Source organism: Tribolium castaneum, chromosome 1 (genome assembly GCF_031307605.1).
Source record: "Tribolium castaneum strain GA2 chromosome 1, icTriCast1.1, whole genome shotgun sequence".
Taxonomy (NCBI): Eukaryota; Metazoa; Arthropoda; class Insecta; order Coleoptera; family Tenebrionidae; genus Tribolium; species Tribolium castaneum.
The window spans coordinates 29830181-29850848 of NC_087394.1; the positions used below are offsets into that span (position 1 = coordinate 29830181).

Genomic DNA, 20668 nt, shown 5'->3' on the forward strand with positions numbered 1-20668 from the left:
ATTTTCTAGCGCTTTAGAACAATGTTCAGCCAAATTTTCTTGAGAAATTTCATAAAAAATAAGTCACAGAATAAGAAAATGTTTATTCGAAAGTGGCCTAATTCGATGTTACTGTTAAATGTTACACCTAAAGCGATATCTATTGATATTAGAATACATTCAAATAAAAAATTCACAACGAATGTTAAAAAATGGACATTAATGTGGAAAAAATTACTGAAAGTATTACAAACTAAACACTAATTTCGATAAAAATTGCAAGCATTTTTTTATTTCAAACCCAAAAAATCAAGACAGTAAAAGCTGAATAAATATAACAAAATTGTTACCAATGTTTTTTAATAAATTTGTTGTAATTTTAAGTTAATAATTAGAAAAATATTTATTTATTTGCTCGGACCAGTTTCTCGATCTTAAGCTCTAATAACGTGATGGGAAAATATGTATTATCTAGTTTTATTGGTCTATAGTTAACACACAATTATGATTATTTCATAAAATAATAAACCAACAAACCATATTTGATCAAAAAAAAATGCTCACCCACTGTGAGTTATAAATAGAAAGTGAAAAGGTGTTTGCAAAGAAAATATTTATGAAACCGTATTTTTAGAATGTGAAGTTTTGCAATATGTGGTTAAAAAATGATCGTAACTATTTTTGTTCAGCAACGACCTTTATTATAATATTTATTAATTATTACCAAGTACATGCCGTTTTCATTATCCGACAGATCTACTTAAAGTCCACAAACTAAAACTAATTTTATTGTTTACTGGGTGATGAACCAAAGTTATATTTTTTAAAATTAAACACCTTATATATTTTTGCATAATTAGATTCTTCATGAAAAAATAATAGAACTTTGTACAAATTATCTCTATCTCTATCTGTTTCGGAATTATTCAACTTTTCCTTATATAAAAGACTATAACTTATGAAAAATCACTGCGCAGTCAGCTTTGATAATTTTCCAAAACATTTACAACAAAAAACTTAGAATACCTTGTAGTTTTAGCAAATAGTCGACTTTCAGTTAAAGCACACTCATAATGTACAGGGTGTGCTAAAACAAAAAATCTGAATAAGTCTTTTTTTCAAATAGAACACCATGTATTTCTTTACACGTGTCGACAGCATTTTTCATATTTTTCAACTTTTTACATCTAATTTCTGGTTTATGTATTTTGATATTTAAAATGAAACTAAACATTATGTGTATTTCTAAAAATTTCATCGTTACTGAACGAAAAGAATAGCTTTATTTTACTTCAGTTCATGACAAATAAGAACTGAAAACAATAAAAAATAACTGATTAACAAAGTATGAGCTTTGATGCTACATTTTTGCAGCAGAAAAATTAAAAAATTGAGAAAGTCTCTTATTAAATAGCAACTTTTTTACAAGAAAAACTTTCAAATTGTCATTCCGAAAACTTAAGTACCTCTTACTCATTACAACAAAGATATAAAAGTTTAAACGTTAAAAAAAAATCAAGAATTGTTTCAGTCGTCGAAAAGATAAATTGTCAACTGATAATAATAATATTCATTTGTTAGGCTTTGTCATAATTCGTCATTTATTTCAGTTATTATAACATTACTCAAATTTTAATATTTATGGCGAGCGAATAGTCTGCATTTTTGTTACAATTAACACTTAAAGTTAATTTATTTTTTGTTGAAACTGGGCCTTAGAAAATTATTCAATTGTTTGTTTTTCCTTCTTAATAAATGCAAGGTACTAAAAATAACAACTTTCAGTTTGCACTTTCTTCTTTATTAAAGCGGTAAAGACATTATTTTCAGGATTCTTATTATTGTGCAATAACATTTCTTCACTTAAGTTAATCTCGATTAAAATTGACTTCAATTGTTGTGTTTAAGAAAAAAACGCAAGATTTAGTAAACAAATAGATACTCACCAGGTTGACTAGCTGAGTACAGTTCAGTTTGCAGAAAGGGATAAGGACTAGAAAATTCACTCCTATGCGGGCACAAAATTTCGGCAGCTTGAAACGTCCCCGAAAGAGCACTAAGGTGAAAAAGCCTCATGGTGTAGTCATAATCCAAATCACTGCCCACCAAAGCGTTATAATCACCACGACCTCCCTCAACACCCTCCAAAAACTCCTCATTCTCCTCCCCTTCCTCCACAACAACCACCTGACAGTCATTGTTATTACTCCAACAGAACTCATCGGCCTTCTTCTCCACAATATTCTCAGCGGCAATTTTCGCCACCTTCCGCTTTTGTTTACTCGCCTTGGCCCCATTCCACACCACAACTTTCGCCAACTCACACAAAACGAGTATAAACGAAGTTCTGCTCCGCAACTCCTTCATCTCGCACGGGACCTCCATCAGGCAAACTTCATCCTCCAGCTCACCTCGCACCATAAACAGCTTGGCCTTGTGCCGATTTTCCTCTTTGCCGTCGTGCACCACCATGGAGCCGTTAAACAGTTTCAAGAACACGGCGGGCTCCGCCCCTTGCACCACGCGCACCTGGGGCGCCTCCTCGTCGTCGAGCTCAACGGTCAAAAGAGCGGCGGCCCCTTTTTCGTTGATCGAAGCGTTCGATCCTTGCCAGCAAAAATAAACGCAACGGTCGCGACCCGCTTTCTGGTACCTGGACGGCTTCCCGCTCAAATCGCGGCCTTTCACAGTGGTCTGGTAATCCCACTTAATGATGTAACTGTGGCTGTTGGAAAAGTGACCGATGGTTTCGTCGCTTAGCTGCTCGGGGTGGTTCTCGGACACCCTCCAAGCCGATATTTTCAACGTTTCAAAGTCGTACAGTCTTTTCGTTTCTTCGTCAAACCACTGGTCGCCACGCCCCAGGTGCGTGTTTTTGATCACCAGGTCGGGGGTTTCGCTCTCACGGTTGAGCATTTGGCCGACATCACAGGGCTTGATGTTGTAGGAAGCGTCGACGGTTTTGTCGGTTTGGTCGCTTTTGACTTTGATAACTCGGGAGAAATCGGGCCAATCGAGGAATTTCTCCTTGAATAAAATTGTTTCCCGGTGTTGGGTGAGTTTGGCAAAGAGGGCCCAGTCAGGTCTGGACGTGCCTTTGCGTGAGACGTCCACTGGGGGCCGATTGCCAAGCACCGAAGCCACATTCAAGGGACACACGCTACATTCGGAATAATCGTAGCCAAGGTCCCACATTTCTTTGGCCAGCTTGAAGGCCACTTTCTTTTTATCAGGAGGGGCATTTTTGCCGCTCCAGACGTACATTTCCGTTCCGAAATCAAACACTAGCACTTCGGTTGGTTTCAAGATCTCGATTTTGGGCATTTTACCCCAAAATTCGTCAAAAGGCACCAGTTCGTTACTCTCCAGTTTATAAATCATGTTGGTGGCGAGTATGTTGGACTCGTAAATACCATCTTCTTCATGGTGGCCGCCACTAACAGTTTGGCCCGCTTCGCTCTTTAATTTTTGCCAAAATTCTTGTATCTTTTTACTTGGTAACGCACAATTTTCAGAGTTAATGTTAACAACTTCGGCTTCCTGACAACCCAGATCGCCACTTCTTTGGATGTGGTTGATAATATCGGCAGCCCTTGACTGTTCAATCACATTTGAATACTTCCCGGTGTAATTATACAAAGTGGAAGGAGTGACCAAGATGTAATTATCTCCTTCGTTGATACTCGAAGCCACAGGCTCGACCAATCGTGTTTGGACAAACTGGCGGCCTTTAACGTGTAACAACATGAGGTCTTTGTACGGAACAGATGTGAGAGGAGTCCGCGATTTTTTCAAAGCCACGGATTTAAAATCTTCTTTGCTTGCTAACCCGGCCAAAGCGGCCGTCGCAAAACTTGAACTTTTAGCAACTACAAAAAAATGTAAGACGAAAATTTAACATTCTATTTCATTACTCACGTTTTTGTATGTTCTGTCTTTTCTTTTCTCTCTCGGCTACGCCTGTGATTATTTCAGTGTATTCGTTGGTGATGTCTGTGCGCGAGGCCAAAGCCTTGATCGGGTTTTTGGAAGCACCACGTCTTCTCCGGACTTGTACATTTTTCTTTTGAACTAGTAGAGACTGTCGGGTGATTAGGTCGAAATCTTCCTGAGACACTTCTATTTGTTCTGTTATTTCTTTGCCTTCAATGCTCTTGTAAAAACTTTTGTACGTCTCATCGTCCGGTCTTGAAACTATCACTTTTTGACCCGGTGTTCTTAAAAACGACTCCGAACCTAAATAAAGTTACTAGACACGAAAAATTTTAAGTTCAAAGTTTACCAAAATTATCCTGGTCTGGGTCTGGCACGGAAAAACTTCTTGATAACTCCACGTGACGGTTCTTGTCTGGGGAAACTGGAGTGGAGAAAGCTTCCGACCCTAAATACGTAACGGTTTTTAATTTTTTCTGACAAACTAAAAAAATCGTAATCTAAAATTATATTTTGGTTTTTTTCTTGGTTTAGTAATAAACTGTTTCGTTCTATATGTTTTACTTTTTTGTATAAGCCCGTTAATTCAAGTCCCATATTACAAAATTATGTATTATATTCCTGGAGTTGTAAGTGATCTTCCTCTGAAGATCGGAAAAAATGTGTATTTAAATGTATGGATTTAAGGTAAAAATCAGTTTTCATCAACGGAACACTTTATTGACTTGTGCATAAAATATTAAAAAAATTATACAAATATGGTGAAAAAGATTATACAGTAGGAAAGTATTTAGGTGGCCTTAGATTTAATAAAGTACGTTTCTTAGTCATCATAAACTGATAAAAATTTTGTAAGAGAAAAACGTAATTATAGAATAATGTAAAAACATTAAACACAAACGGCTGTTAAACTTGGATTCTGCATAAACCAACCAATAGACACCATTCCCTTTTAACGATTTTTTCTAAAAGAAAAAAAACTACATCATACTTTTAATTAAAGAATTTTGTTAAAATCCCTTCAAATAAAAATTAAAGCAGGTTTCAAATCCGCACTTACCCCCTTTTTTTGTAAAAAAATGTTTTAGTGTTGGACTGTGTTAATTAAGCGTGAATCAGAGTTGTGCTCAACTTCTACCAAGCTTTTTTAAGTTGTTGTGCATAAAAAATTTGAGGAATTGTACAAATATGCATGATGAAGAAGATTATACAGCAGGAAAATATTTAGGTAGCCTTAGATTTGATAAGGTACGTTTCTTAGTCATCATAAACTGATAAATATTTTGTAAGAGAAAAACGTAATTATAGTAGAATTTTAAAGACACTAAAACTAAACGGCTGTTAAATTTAAATTCTGCATAAACTAAACACTAGGCACCATCCACTTCTAACTTTTTGTAAAAGAAAAAGTGCTAATAGAAACACTCGAAAACAGCTAAAAAAGCCACATTCAATAATCTTGTCAAAATTCCTGTAATAAAAATTAAAGCAAAAAAGGCTTTAGTGACTGTGACTGTGACTGTGGCGTGACTGAGATTTGTGCTCAACTTTTACCCACCTTCCTTGCCTTTGAACCTCTTGGCTTGCGGCGTCTTCTTACTTTTATCACAGTCTACAGCTATATTGATTTGAAGATTCGATTCTTCTCGATTTTTTTCCATTTTTCCGGCCACAGAGAAATTATCCGCGTCCGATTTTTCGACACGGTTTTTCCACTGTTTCGATGCTGCGTCCAGTTCATCTTTCTTGATCTCCAAAATTGATCGTTGCGACAGTTCATCCTGGCCAAAAAACACCAATTTCAAACACCATAATAAGAAGACAACCAAAACACCGATAATAATTTCCAACATTTTCCACAAAATCTCCCACAGAGAAGTTGTGCGCACTTTAACTTGGCACCGGTTCACTTATTCGGTTTTCTTTAGTAATGAAGTTGTGATAAGTAAGTCACTTATCGGTAAAAATGTGTGCAAAATTAGATAAGCTTCGCGGTTTTTGTACTAATTTATGTCGGGTGCGTTCGAATTCATTATTTGTTTATCATTGAGTGGCCGATGCGCGACTGAGTATTGAGCATCTATTTGTGATGACACACGCTGAGTTTAATACTAAAAGGAGAAAGCGATATCAAACTTCCGCACGAAACGATTAACCGTATTTAAATCAAGGATAAAAATCACGTAAGTAGTTATATGTTCTAAAAGCATTTCGCGGTCAATGCATGTCAACAGCACGACAAAAAACACAAGTAGTCGATTGAGTTTGTAAGAATAGTTTAATTAAATAAAAATTATTTTCCCTCCTCTAGCCTCAAATAAAATCTGAAAAAAATACCTACATTGTACCGATTCATGTTCAGCAGTTTTAAGTCATTGCTGGAGTTATTGTTCTGTTGCACTCTCTTTTTCCATCCGGATTCGCCGCTTTGCTGCAGCTTAGCCTGGATTTCTTCAATAGCTCGAGGCATCGTTGACTGAGTCTGAGATCTTCGGATTGCACTTCCTTTTTTGTTGGATGATTCGTTTTCATCCCTGAAGGTGTTCTGGCTTTTGCTTTTGGAGAGAACACTTTCTAATTTTTGCCTGAAACAACACGAAGATTACTTCGGTTGCCTTTACATTTTGATTTGTATTTAGATAGTCGATATGTTTAGTAACTCAAATGTAATGATGCAGATACAATCAGCATCCTTTACCTGTTGGCAAAGCCGTGGCGCAACAATCATTTAGCATTACAACCACGCATTACGAAAATGTAACGCAAGGACTGTTCATATTATTTTGTAAATAAAACGACCAAAAAGAATGTAAATGATCATAAATGCGATGACATGGACGTGTAGTTAAAAACGAAGGCCAGGGTCATAGTCTGTATAAAGCAGTAAACTAAATAAGGAATTTAAACCTGGAACAAATTATAGCAGAAGGTTCCGACCTTATGGACACCAAAAGTCTAAAATAAGATAAACAGCAAAAAATCCACTCAGGCGAGAATAATTGATAACGTAGATAATGTGCACAAACAAATACAAAGTACAGAAGAGAACTGTAATTTAAGCAAAAATTAAAGCCTTATTACAGCTTCAAAGTTCGGCCAGGAAGCGGAATAAAGCACAGACCTTCATAAAATAGGAGTAGTGTCACGAACCACCGTCTTTCTAAAAATAAAAGACTAAAAGAGGAAGTTCAAGAACGTTACCCTTTCAACTCGTGGGAAGGACGTAGCTAATGAGTCGTTAAAAAGAACCGAATGGTGTCAGGAAAGGCGTCACATCTGACGTAACGAAATAGATCTATCTGAAATCCTTTTATATGTTACGTCGCCCGTCGCTGAGCTTATTGATCGCCATTATAAATGTTTGTCTGGCGCCCTTTGCACCGTCTGCCATAGCTATTGTACTAATTTAAGGAAGGGTTAGTTCGCCAAAATTAAGGGAAGTTTGTTGTTCGCTAAAAAAACAGTTAGACTAATTGTTGTTATTACTGTTTGAAAAAAAAGTTAAGGTTAATCAAGTCGGAAAAAATAAGAATATCTACTGATAAAAGCAGCAATAATGTGAATCATGTTTGTTTTGAAACGGTTTTGTTAAGAACAATATATTTCCAACAAGTCGTATCACAATCTAATAAAACAAATCGGAACTTATCATTTGTTGTTGTTAGTTTTATTAGTCAAGAACAATGTGTGTTATGCATATAAATAAAAAGGCAACATTTTATTTTAAACTCATAAGACCTGGTTATGGTAATACAATCAAATAGAAACACTGCGACATCAGTTCATAAAATTTCATTATTTTCATTATTTTGCGTCTAATAATAAAAATAATAATAATAATAACAAATAGTCTTTATTATGGGCGAACTTTAGCCGAAGCTACTCCTTTTTTTCCTTTAAAAAAATATTTTTTACGATGGAAACGCTAGTAGTTTTGAAAATAATAATATGAATTGAACCACTGAGCTAATGCAACGTATTGTGATATGAACGCAATTAAACTTAAATTTACACCAGTTGATCATTAGTTCCAAATTGATAATAGATCGGATTAACTCCACGTACTCAAAAAGATTATTATACGTACCCTCGTCATTTTCAAAAATCCCATTTGCCTTTGAATGGAGCTTTCAAACACAAACTTTTATTGCTGTGCTTGCAAAGCAGTCAAAGCAATCAAAACATTATCTAGCACCGAAAGTGTACCAGGTAGTGACAGCTGCAATGCTGTACGCGCACTGAATAACTAACTCCGTGCGACTACGACTATGCTAGCAGATAAATATAAAAGCTGCTCTATTATGGAATAAAATCATCGCTCGATGCGCTTGGTCTTCGTGCTTTGAAGTCGTCTGTCTATTGCACTCTAGGGACCACCAAAGCAAAATAAGGAAAAAACTTTTTACCAAATATTTGCTTAAAACAATTGTTAAAATAGGTCAAAAAGCAGTGACCTCAGAGAACGGTTCGTTCAATTAGGTGATAACAATGACTGACGTTTGACTACTTGTAAGCTTTCGCAATGTGGCATGAAATTGTCAGCCCACCTCTAGGCTTTACGTTCCGTTTTATAATCAAATTTTCGTCGTAAATTAAAAATCAACGTGGTGACCTTTCGGAAAGATCTTTCGTTCCAAAACACTGATCATCTTCCACACGATTGCAGACGATCCCTGTGAACTTTTCAAGCTGGGATATTTATTTGAAGTTTTCTCTCGACATTACATTACGAATTAAAAATAGTAGGTCGTCACGAATAATTGATATTGTGATATCGATTGGATCAGTATAGATACACTTTATGAATAATAAACAAATAAAAACCGAAAGGCTTATCATTAATTTACTAATAACCCAATCAGCTAATTAGGTATTAAGTTTTGTAAATTGAACTGATAAATAATTTGATTGCAGTTGATTAGAAATTTAAAATAAGTGAAATTATTTTATTTTTGCATTAAGTAACGTCAACATTAGATAATTGGTTAAGCTTTGAATTACTTTCTACGTATACATATTTAACAAAAAGTACTTTCTCACTTTAGGGGCAGTATCGCCGCAACCATATAAAGAATGGTCTCAGAGATAAGTTTCTAGATCAATATCTCCATTATTTATGTATGTAAATTACTTCCAATAAAAACACAGACAACAAATTAAAGAAAAAATCAAAAAAAGCATCCTAGTATGAATTATAACAGATTCTCATTGTTATTTTAATGGATAAACGACAAACCAATGCGCACAAGTCCGTAAAAGTGACACTTTTACGAACTAGTGCATAAAACTGTGACTTTTGACAGTTTCATTAAAGACCGAAACATGTTGGCTTCTTAAAGTGTATGTGATTTACTTTCATTTCATGTGTTATAACATAAAAGTAACGATTTATGGTTTAGTAAACAATTACGCAATGAATTTATAATTTTGTAGTGTTTTTAATTATTTGAATACAGTACAAAAAGAGCTCACCACTAATAGCCTAGCAGTTGCACTTGCTTACAGTTGATGTCATTGTGCATACAAGACGACACACAATTGATAGAGTATTGTAATAAACTGATAACACTTGAATACTTAAATGGCACACAATTGAATTAATGGCACACATACACCTTCTGTTTCCATTTAAATACAAGTATATTCAATAATTTTCTGTTATCTGCATAAAGCTCATGTCACCATGGGTTAACAATCTTAAATCTTAATTCAGTGACTCGCAGTTATGGGACAATAATTTATTTCTTTGTTTAGTTATGTAAACCCAAAGCTAAAACACGTTTCCTTGACACCTTACAAATTTACGCTGGTAATAGAAAGAAACAAGTGTATTTGTAATTGCATTTTATTAAAAATCCCGAAGGACGTATAAAATATTTGCATCGATACACGTGCACGTGACAATATATAAATTTTATAAATACGTGAAAGTGCCACTAGGAAATTACGACTCTTCTGCACAAGGCCTCCAAGTAAGCGGTTCTTAAATAGGTATATTTCACATTCTTATCCTTATCAAACAGGTGCGATTTTATTAAACAGTTATTCTACATTTTTCCGCCATACATTTATTTTGTAAAATAAATTATTATTAAAGTCTACGGACGATTCTGATACAAGATGGACTGCTCCACAAATCCAATTTGCAACAAACGCATTAAAATACACCTACTGGTTGCAACGGTCGTAAAATGTTTTTATGACCTCTCCATCGATTAATTCTTAAAAAATAACCAATGATAATTAAGACCTGCCTTAGAGAAATCAATAAAAGCGATCTCAGAATGAGGCTTCTTCAAGGATTACATTCGAAAGTATCTTCGTACACGAGAACGATCTTAGACTTTATGTACTAGTTTAATACAAGCCATGCTTGCACCTGCATGTTGACTGTTGTAATTACACAGATATTAATGGAGACAAGTCTTTTCCTACGCTGTTTCATTTTAGTTTTGACTGAATAATTTCATATCAAACTCAGGAGTTACTCGTTTCGTAATCACTACCACGATGGCCTTGCAGGCCTATTTCAAGATAAGGAGCAGGGTAACCTAGGGCTACCAACGTACTGTTCCACCTACTCAGTATTTACACGCAAGCAAACAATGGCAAATCCCGAAGCTACAGTTGTAAAGTATTAAAGGAAAAAAATATAAAAAATGTTTTTTATAAAAACGCATTCATTCAAAAGATGCATTAAAAAGTAAAAAACACAGATTACGTAAGTATGCAAAATTTTAATTCATTCGGACAACAGAAACTTTTTCAAATTTGGTTATGAAACAAACAGACAACAAAGCAAATTAAATAAAAGGGTTAAAAGGTAACCAGCACTAGAATTAAAAAGAAAATGTAATACTTAAGTTACTTCTGTTTAAAATTAAATTTTTAGCGTCTCAATGATCTCTGGAATTTTTTACACAAACTCCTCGCAATCTTCCGTAAATTAACTTTTTTCGATCTTGTTGCAACAACAAAGTAGAATTTTTGTATTTAAACACAATTTACTGATTTAGGAATACGATATAACGCATTTTAAAGGCAAATTTTTTACACAGCTTCAACATAAAAACGATTTTTAACAAAAACATAAAAGTTCTCGAACTTTTGATTACAAAACAAAGTGAAATTATCTGCACACCGTTCATAATTTATTATTACAATAGAAATTATTGAGCATAAAATAATTCACAAGTACGCCTGAAACATTAAATAAGCGTAAAAAAGTACTGCACAATTTATTATTACGAAAAACAGCATTTTTTAAACAGAAAAATTGTTCATATCAGTGCCAAAAGTTTCTCAAGAATCATGAGTATCAAGATTTGTTTATAATAGCAATAACAAGCAATGGCAGGAATTTAATTAAATAAAAATATGCACTTAATACTTGTTGCACGAATAGAAATAAAGTGGAATAAGGCATAACTTTCTTTACCAAATAAGTTAAAAGTATGTTTATATTTTCTACATCGTCTCGAGCTTTTAAACCTACACAAGTCATTCAACCAAAAATACGCCACAATGGCATTCCGACAATCTAAAAATAAATAATTCAGGAAAATACTCACTTAACCTTCAGCTTGTTTTCATTCTTGAAGATGCTCCTGATTTCGCGTCCCCCCGACGATTCGCCATCTGACGTCTCGCTGCTGGATTTCAAAACTTTAGTTTGCCGCTTTGCCGTGCTATGTTCGACTTTAATTTCGGGGGTTTTAACACCGCAAGGAACACTCGCGGCTTCCGAATCCGACGCAGAATCGTTACAAGAAATCCCCTCGTCGTAGGTCACATCCGCAACATCCGATTTCAAAATTGAGCACCGATTTTCGTAGTCGGAAGTACCATCGAACGAATCGCGTTTTTTGAGCGCGGATCGCGGATGCGAATCGCCGCGGCGAAAACTGCCAGACGACTTCAAAATGCCTCGTCTCTCGCTCGTTGTGTGGTCACCACTTCGCCCATCTTCTACAAACACCAAAAAACACGTTTAGAATTGTGCAACATTTCAAAATTGTAGGAAAAAGCACACCTAAAGCAAATGCGGTGGGGGAAATACAGCGTGCATTCTCGACCTCGTCTGAAGTAACAGGTTGGGTTTGAAAACGATTAGGGCGCCGTTTAGGAACGTCTCGTTTTTGGGAATTGTTCTCTTTCAGCTTGACGCTAAAGAACTTGATCCTTTCGTGTAAGCTTAGATTAGAAGGATCGGCTTCTTCTTTGTCTGGCCGAAGACAAAAGCAAAATAAAAAATAGAAACATGAGTCGGTAAAACAAACCAGGCAAAAACACCTATTTACCTTCAGAACCGTCGGAATTCTCCTTGACTCTTGCTGCTTCACGAACTTCGTCGTAAGTGATGGGCTGAGTGGAAAATCTGCTAGATGAAGGCGCATCTGATGGGTAGGATTTTCGGTTGCGATACGAACGAACCCCTGCACCGCCTATCAAAAGGATTAGTTTAATGAAAATAAATAACGTTGGAACTTTAACAAGTTTATTACCTTTGGCTAACTTCTTTCGCTGCGCTTCTTCGGCTATTGCTTTCATTTGAAGTTCCAAATTAGTTTCAAGTTTGCCGGGCTTCGAGGCAACTTCCAGAGGTTTATCCTCGTCTTGATCTAGCTCAAGCCCGTCTCCGAGCGATTGAAAAGCGGAATCGGAAGACATCTTACCACAAACTCCACTGTCCGGACTAGTATTATGAAGCGAAGACAGGAAACTATTCAGATTGCTATCACTCTCCAAAGAAGACGTAAAATCCAGGAACGAACTCCTGCTTTGATTGGCGACTGGAGACAACAGCGGGCTTGATTTTGGAAGTTTTGAAGTGTCTTCTACTTGCGGACTCCTCACCAAGTTCAAACTACACAAACATTGTATTTACAATGACATAACAAAACACACAAATGCAGTCAACGCGCAATGCTCGCCCCAACAAAACTGCTCGGACTTGGCGGCACTAAATCTAATTTTAGTTGATATTTTGGCAAGCAATCGATATAAAATTTGTGCCGCAAATAGCAGGACAGAGTACGCTACTTATCAATATTTTAAGGACACTTTCTCCTTGTGGTTATTTTATTCTAAAAGGTCTTGAAATAACGTGCGGAAATGCTGTGCTAAAATTAACACGCTTCATTCTGGTTTTATTTCATTGCGGGACGGTTTATTTCCGCGATATCTCACCTCGCTTCGAGTTCGTTCGAAGTCACCGGCTGGGTCCTGTACCTATCACTGGTTCTCTTCAAGCTCGTCCGTTTCGGGATCGCCCCCGTGGAAGTACTGTTTTCAAAATTCATCACAAGTTCGGAAACGGACAACGGCCTCGGCTTCTTCAACTGCCTGTCCTCTTCCTTGTGCTTAATATCAGACTTGACATTAAAGTCGGCGCATATAGTATGCGACCTTCTTGAGCTTCGAAATTGAATGACTGAATCATCGTTTGTATCGCCACAAAAAGACAATCTAGGCCTCGCCCCCTCCTCTTTACCGTTTTGCTTGAGTATTGGTTTAACGTCGCACTCACTTTCGCTAGGAACACCATGTTTGATGCACTCACTGTCACGCTCTAAAGAATTGCGGGATATCTTCAAAATGGGCTTCTTCGGCCTCTCCTCACACTCATCAGTGTCCGTGCTCGACTTCTTCTTCAAAATCGGCTTAGGCGTCTCGCAATAAGAATTATCATTGTAGGAACTCTCCTCCGAAAAACTCTTCTTCTTGAGGATGGGCTTCACACTCTCGCCTTCAAGCACCATCTCTGCGCCTCCAGCCGCAGCCAGAATCACAGCCGTGGTGATGGAAACATGCGGAGTGCTACTAGTGGACCCGGCACTGCTTGCCCCCGACCTCCTCTTCAGAATCCCCTGCGGGGAGTTGAGCGAATGATCATCGTCTTCAGTCTTCGACGTTTTGCGCTTAAGTATCCCGTGCAGGTGCTGTTCAGGCGACTGGGTCCGAGTCAACTCCTCCATAGAGGACCTCCGCTGGTTTTTGAGTATGGAGCGGGAGTCTGGAGCCTTGTTGGCCACATCGGGGCTACAAGACCTATGCCGCATGACTTGAGACTCGTCCAGACTTCGCCGTTTTTTCAAAATGCCTTGTTTGCGGTTTGTCGTCGCCGGTTCAATGACACTCGGCGAAAAAGTGACCGGGGGAGTGTGAGTCGAAGACGCACCTTCGGTTTTGTGGTCGTCTTGAGACACTTTGCGTTTTAGTATCGATACTGGAGCGGTATTTGGCACGGATTCGACAATGACGGGCTCCTCGGCTATTTTCTTTTTTAAAATGGAAAATGGTTGGTGGAGCCGGTCTGTAGCTAAGTTTCGGCTAACTTTGTCTATTCGTTTAGGACTACTACTCAATGGCCTCTTTATTTGTTTAGGCTGTTCTTCGTTTTTACTGGCCAGGCGCTCGACCTGGGCCAGCGTTTCTTTAGTTAAGGCCGTTAGTTCCTCCATTTTTTTACTAATACTTTTGTAATTCTTGCTACTATCGTTATCGGATAAACTTCTAGAAGACGTGGTTTTATTTTCCCCATTTAGTTTAGTTTGGCTTGCTCTTCTACTGATTTCTTTGTCTGACATGGAGTTGTCAAATTTATCTTTCGGGCTGGATGAGACCATCGGACGTTTGACTGCTGGTTTTGTTCGTCCCATCTCGGAATATGATGGGGCTATGCCTTTTCGCGCATTTTCCATGTGTATGCTTAGTTCTGACTTGCGAGGCGTCAGCCGAGGTGAGGCAGTGTTGGGTGATGTAGAAGATTGCGATAAGAAAGAGGCAGTGTGACTTGTATCACTTTTAACTTTATCATCGTTCGAGCTGTCTGCAGTCTGGTCTAATACTTCTTGTGGGAAAAACCGGCGACGCCTTCGGCGGTTCTTTACATCGTCTGCAACAAAAAATAACTTAATTTCCCTTATACTAAAGTTAAACAATAAAACTCGGTGTAATTACTTTAGAAGTATTTACGTATGATGGTAGAAAAATCCAGCACCGACGGTTGCCATGGCTCCCGTCGAAGGGGTAACGAACAGGGAATAACACAAAATTCACTGTCCTATTACTTAACTTTCTTGAGCCAAAGATTTAACACAAAAATGTGACAGTAACACTTACCACCTTCCAAATTGGGGACCTCTTCAGAGTTTAAAGAGCGATTGAGATTAGATTTTCGTTTGCTGCTTTTGTCACGTTCGATACGTCGACTTCCAGAGACACCTGTTTCATTACTGGTTGGTGTGACTGGAGGAGTCTTCTGAAAACAAAAAACCTGATAGAGCAAAAAATTATGTAACGACTGATTTAACGTTTGATAGAAACTAACACATTTGTAGTGTTTATCAGTAACAGAAGCTCCTGATAATGATATAGGCAGCAACTAATCGACGCAATTCTCCACACACGCACACCCACAAATACAAGAGCAGTGTCCGTTGATGGAGAGGTGACCATCACGGGCCAGTGGCTCCAGTGCTTTACAGTCGTGTATCAACCTGTTTTAAATTTCAACAACAAACGAAAAACGGTGCTAATTTAGCTTGAAAGAAATGTGTCTCTTATTCTTAACCCACGAACACGTGGGCACAACAGAACTCGTCTAATTAAAGTGTTAATTTAATAGAAGAAATTGTCAGTTCGGGTTTGATCTTCATTGTCGAAATTAACAATTCATTTGTGATTACCTCACGTCCGAGTTTAGTCTTCTGGGGACTAGAACAATTTTCTTGCGACGAGATTGCAGCCCTCAAGCGCGAGGTCCGGGTGGTCCGCGGCCCCTCCGAGCTGCTGGAGTTGCTGTCTTTGCTGTTGCGTCTTTGACTAGTCGGAGAGTCGATATGTATCTTATTAAATTGGGCGGCGAGCTCTTTTCTCCGTTGTTCCTTGTATCGGGCGATGCGTTCAGCCCTGCTGTCCTGACCCTCAGACATAATTGTCGGGTCTGATAAATTTCCAGAGGAATGAGGTCGTAGCCATCGAGGTAAGCGAGAACGTGAGCGTCGTGGCGGATGTTTACCTAAAAAGTAATGTGTGCTTTTAAAATGAGAGATGTTCAAGTCTGTAGAAATTTCGTTAAACGAATTGTCTCGAAAAAATTTATTTATGCAAAACATAATATTTACAAAATTTAAAGAAACAGAGCCAAGAATGTTGTGGTAAAAATAAAGCAACTGCAAACGTAAATTGCCAACTTGCGTAATAAAGTAACGGCAGCAATATTCTCCTCAGTCTAGTTGTGTGTACATTAATAGAAATTATAATTCGTTAATGAATAATAAGTTCTTTTTGGCAATTATAAAGTAAAACAGTCGAGACATGGGTATTGATTGCTTTAGACACGCAGTCGAGACTGTAAAATTGCTTTACTCCCGTGTGACGTACTTTTTTTTCAACAAGGCAATTGTTAAATCTAGTTGAGTCTGTTGAGGAGTTTATTTTAAGCCAAAAAACGAGCTATTTTCAGAAAAACAGTTTGTCAAGCTCTAGATATTTATTAATGTGCGAGAAGAATCCACCAAAAATTGTCCTTAAAATATTAAGTCAAACACCAGCTTGTGATATATAACTCGATTAGAATGTGAAATAAATTCAAAATAAAAACATTTTGTATTTTTTTCAAAAGTTGATTCAGAGTGTGATTGTTTTGTTAAATATTATTCTTGAAGAACAACTCAATGACAAATAGTAATTAAATTTAAATTTGTTAACATGTCACTAACAAAACAGGAGTTTCACTCCTACATAATTTGATTAATTAATTATAGTACCTGCAATTCACACATACACTAGTTGTTTTAAACGTACAAGTTACATTTTTTATCAAATTAAAAGGGTAAATAACAACATTTTTTACAGTTATTCCCGGTTATACATACCTATAAATTCATTTCTGCCATTACATAATCATGTAAAGTATAAATTATTAAAGTTGATGACCATGGAAACTTACTTTCAAGAAAGATATTTTTTTAATTTCAGTTATTATTATTTTGTGTGTGATGACTGATGATAAATGATAAAAGCTACTTCCGCAATTTTCTTCCGAATACAAATTATAACAAAAAATTAAATGTTATTCCCAAGGCCCACTTGCCATATTTGCTCCATGGATAGCAACATCTTACGATGCTTCAACTTGCCGAGACATTCAGGTTTAGAAAGTCGGTGAAGCATCGTGAATATTCCAATCAAAAATAGGCATTCAACGTAAATAACAATCAATTGCATTCTTGTGCGATCACATCATTAAAATAACAAAATGTTTGAAGGAAACAACCCAAATTCCGCGATAACAACCAATTTCTTACATCGTCACAAAGAAATCGTTCCCAGTCTCCGTCCACATCAAAAATACAGTAAACCTATTCTCAAAATAATTGATTTTGGTCAAAAACCCTTCATCACTGTCAAAGAAAGGTATACTTGACCTATATTTTAAGCAAACGAATTTGGTCGAGAGTTAAAATCACCTCAGGATGTAAATTTCCATCTCCATGGCCAGGAATTCGTCACGACTACCTTGTGGTACTTGAGTTTAGCCTTTTACAGCAATAAAAACATTGCTAAGGAAAGGGAAACGAGTATTTTTTTAAAGCCCTTGCAAATGCCGAAATACATTGTAAAACATCACCAGCGATTCTAATTGCCAGTCTATAACCAACTTTCTCTTATAATGAAAAATCTACAACCGACCTCATGAAAATCAACCAAACCAATTAAAAAAATTATCATCTACCTACATAATATGTAAGTAGGTAAAATAACTGAAAATGAGTAATTCGTGACAACACAGAGTGGAAATTATTTCAACATCAAATTCTATCGAATAAACGACAATAAAACGACTCATCTTTATTTGAAATGTGTAAAAAATTTGCAGTAAATTCAATGCTGATCCAAATCTGGGGAATCTTAACTATGAATGTTTAAGCATATTTTAAACGTTCACTGTACTACTTTGTTATGATTTAATTCAATAACATTGCATTTTATTAACTAGATTCACTGATAACATGTTTTGTTTGCACTTTACTTACATAATGACTTAAATGATTTTTTGACTACTTATTTAATCTTCAAAGAACACCTTTTCAGAGATTACGTACCAACAGCTTGTTTTCAAATTAGTTCAGTAAGTTTACAATTCACTTAAATCACTGCAACACGAATCAATTGTTCTCGATAATGTACAGTTAATGGTTTTATTCATTTACTTTTGGTTGATATTTAAAAGATAATGTATCTGTCTATTATCTCCTCAATATGCTTATCTGAAGTTTTATTTAAAAATCGGTCAATTAACAATATGCTACTGCACGTTACAAGAGAAAAGAAAAAAATAGTATTGAACAAACAGTAAAAAAAAATAAGGATTTTCCATTTTGCTTTTAATTAAGACTTTGTTACAAAAAAGAATCAAAACAATCGATAATGAAAATTTGCTAATTATATTTACAGCGGTTTAATCCTTCTTACTTCTATCAGTTTTCTTATTATCTATGTATTATTCTGCATTATTATCCAAGATTAACAAAGTAAATAATTGGTAGGTAACGTGATAAGGCAATTACATTAATTAAAGAGTTTCTAATGATGTAGGGATAGGCCTGTGTTAACTTTACTAGAAAAACAGATTGTTTAATGAGCTAAAAATATTTTTTGAAAACTATTATTTTATTATACAAGCTGTTTGTAAATATAATAAGCTGTTGCCTAGTTAAAAAAAGTTCCTGATGTCAAGTTTTAGTAACGCAACTTGTATTTTCCGAGGATTTTCATAACAAGATAATTGTATTTTCCTAGATGATATAATCTTCCACAATAAACCTCAGTGGACTTTATTATGATTCATTTCCAACAAATCCAGATTTTTTTTCTTTAAGTAAATATGTAATTAAATAGATGCATCTTCTATTATGGCATGAAATGACATGCATGCATTCCTACGAAATTACAAGGGACCTATTTCCACGAAACCGACTAAAATAAGGTTGTCATAGGCTAATGTTCCTATCGCATGTTTTATGAATTTTCTTCAAATGCGTGTCTACAAAACACAAGATAAGCCTTTTCCGCGATGATAACGCTTTAAACTCATTCGCAAGACAATGGATAGCAGCGCTATAAACTTACATTATGACTTCTCCAAATGAAAATGAATAAAAAATAATCGCGAGTAGTTGAGCGCACATGAAAATTTTAATTAAAACAACGGCACTGCACCAAACAGTACATCAGTGAAATAAACACAGAATACTCCACACAGTTTAAACTATTAATACACCACAGACGCAGGATAACCGAGTCCTGATACCCGCGACCCTAATGGGCTGCAGGATAAGAGCGGACCCAAACAGAAGCACGCGCAAAGTGACAGTATTGGAACCAACCTGTAGCTCCTGGCATGCACTTCGTCATGCTCGCGCTGACTCACCATACACCAATGGACACACTCATTCACCACAAGAAAATGGAAGAAAGGTTAACCTACTGCAATGCTAAAGCACTGAGAAAGCGGAAGTAGAGCAAATATTTATGGAGCGACATACACATACATGTCAAACATGATTTTCTAATTTCGACGCACTTTCAGGAAAACCGATATTTGCACAAGCTTGTATAATTGCAATTATATTAATTATAGATTTTATTAAATTATGTAATGGGTGTAAGACAGCCCACAATTTCCATTAGCTAAAACAAGACTAATAAATGCACCATTTATCATTAGCGAGAATACGTGAACGTTTCAACTATAATTGTGTTAAAGTTTTAATCATATTTATTCAAGAATCAATATCCCACCTTCTAAAACAACTCTTGATCAGTTTCTCTTTTACCTGGCACTTCTTCTCAAATCACTGTCCGGCAGGTTTAAAAATAAAGCATGAAGGCATCAATAAAACTGGCCACAAGACGATAGCATTCACGCTTATACAAATTTCCGAACAGGTGTTTGTATTTTGCTTATGATTCATTTCATTTAAATAACTCTCATTGAAAAATGAGCGATTTTTACACTTTCACTATTCTGGGCCTCTTGACTTCTTAAAAAATATTTTTAAGACTTCACTTAACTTGCCCTTAAGACTGCTGGTTATTAGTCACTGCCACGACATTATCAATAAAATACGCGTCTACTAAACATCTTTAAAGCTTTGCCATTTACTTCAAATAAATATTTGAAACCTATTTTTTGTGGTTTCTTTTGAAATATCATGATAACTTAAAGGTTTTTTATAAGTACGTGACTATGAAATAGGAAATGACTGCAGCCAATAAATGATTAAAATGGAACAATAAAATTTCAAAATTCTGAATTTATCTGACTTATAAAGCAAAAAAACATCTAATCTATATCAGTCAACAAGTAATACAAACAATTCCAATAAACCGAAATTGTAGAAATTAGGGAAGTAGAACGACATTTTAACTTTTATTTAAAAAAATAATAACTTGACCTATGTATTTTTTGTATTTGATCAGAGGTGTAATAACAGTGAATTTAATATTTAAATATTTAATCAAGATTGAGCGAAGTAAAACTCACAAAATAAGGAAATAAATACTTTATTTAACTATAATTAATATGACCAACAATAAATAAAACAACTACTAAACAATTAGCTGAAATTAAACACCGGCAAGTACGTGGATCACATTGCTTTATGATGAATGATAATGAATTCTTCACAATAACTGTGGTCACATTTAAATCAATACAGAGTTAGGCAACCAAAAATACACAAAT

At 35.9% G+C, this 20668-nt stretch overlaps 1 protein-coding gene across 4 annotated transcripts in view; it reads right to left on the bottom strand.

The window, feature by feature from the left end:
- Svil (Supervillin) overlaps positions 1 to 20668 on the bottom strand; it is a 36906-nt gene that overhangs the window by 1878 nt on the left and 14360 nt on the right. For 2 of the 4 annotated variants that reach the window (XM_064358630.1, XM_015977861.2), the window contains exons 3-14: positions 15603 to 15934; positions 15037 to 15175; positions 13102 to 14809; positions 12417 to 12778; positions 12213 to 12356; positions 11945 to 12136; positions 11484 to 11880; positions 6254 to 6497; positions 5471 to 5693; positions 4262 to 4360; positions 3898 to 4215; positions 1926 to 3848 (exon numbers count right to left, since the gene is read on the bottom strand). In XM_064358630.1, the coding sequence (XP_064214700.1) occupies positions 1926 to 3848; positions 3898 to 4215; positions 4262 to 4360; positions 5471 to 5693; positions 6254 to 6497; positions 11484 to 11880; positions 11945 to 12136; positions 12213 to 12356; positions 12417 to 12778; positions 13102 to 14809; positions 15037 to 15175; positions 15603 to 15934 (6081 nt within the window). The remainder of the gene's footprint in view (positions 1 to 1925; positions 3849 to 3897; positions 4216 to 4261; positions 4361 to 5470; positions 5694 to 6253; positions 6498 to 11483; positions 11881 to 11944; positions 12137 to 12212; positions 12357 to 12416; positions 12779 to 13101; positions 14810 to 15036; positions 15176 to 15602; positions 15935 to 20668) is intronic. The other 2 variants (XM_064358628.1, XM_064358632.1) reach the window with 2 other exon arrangements.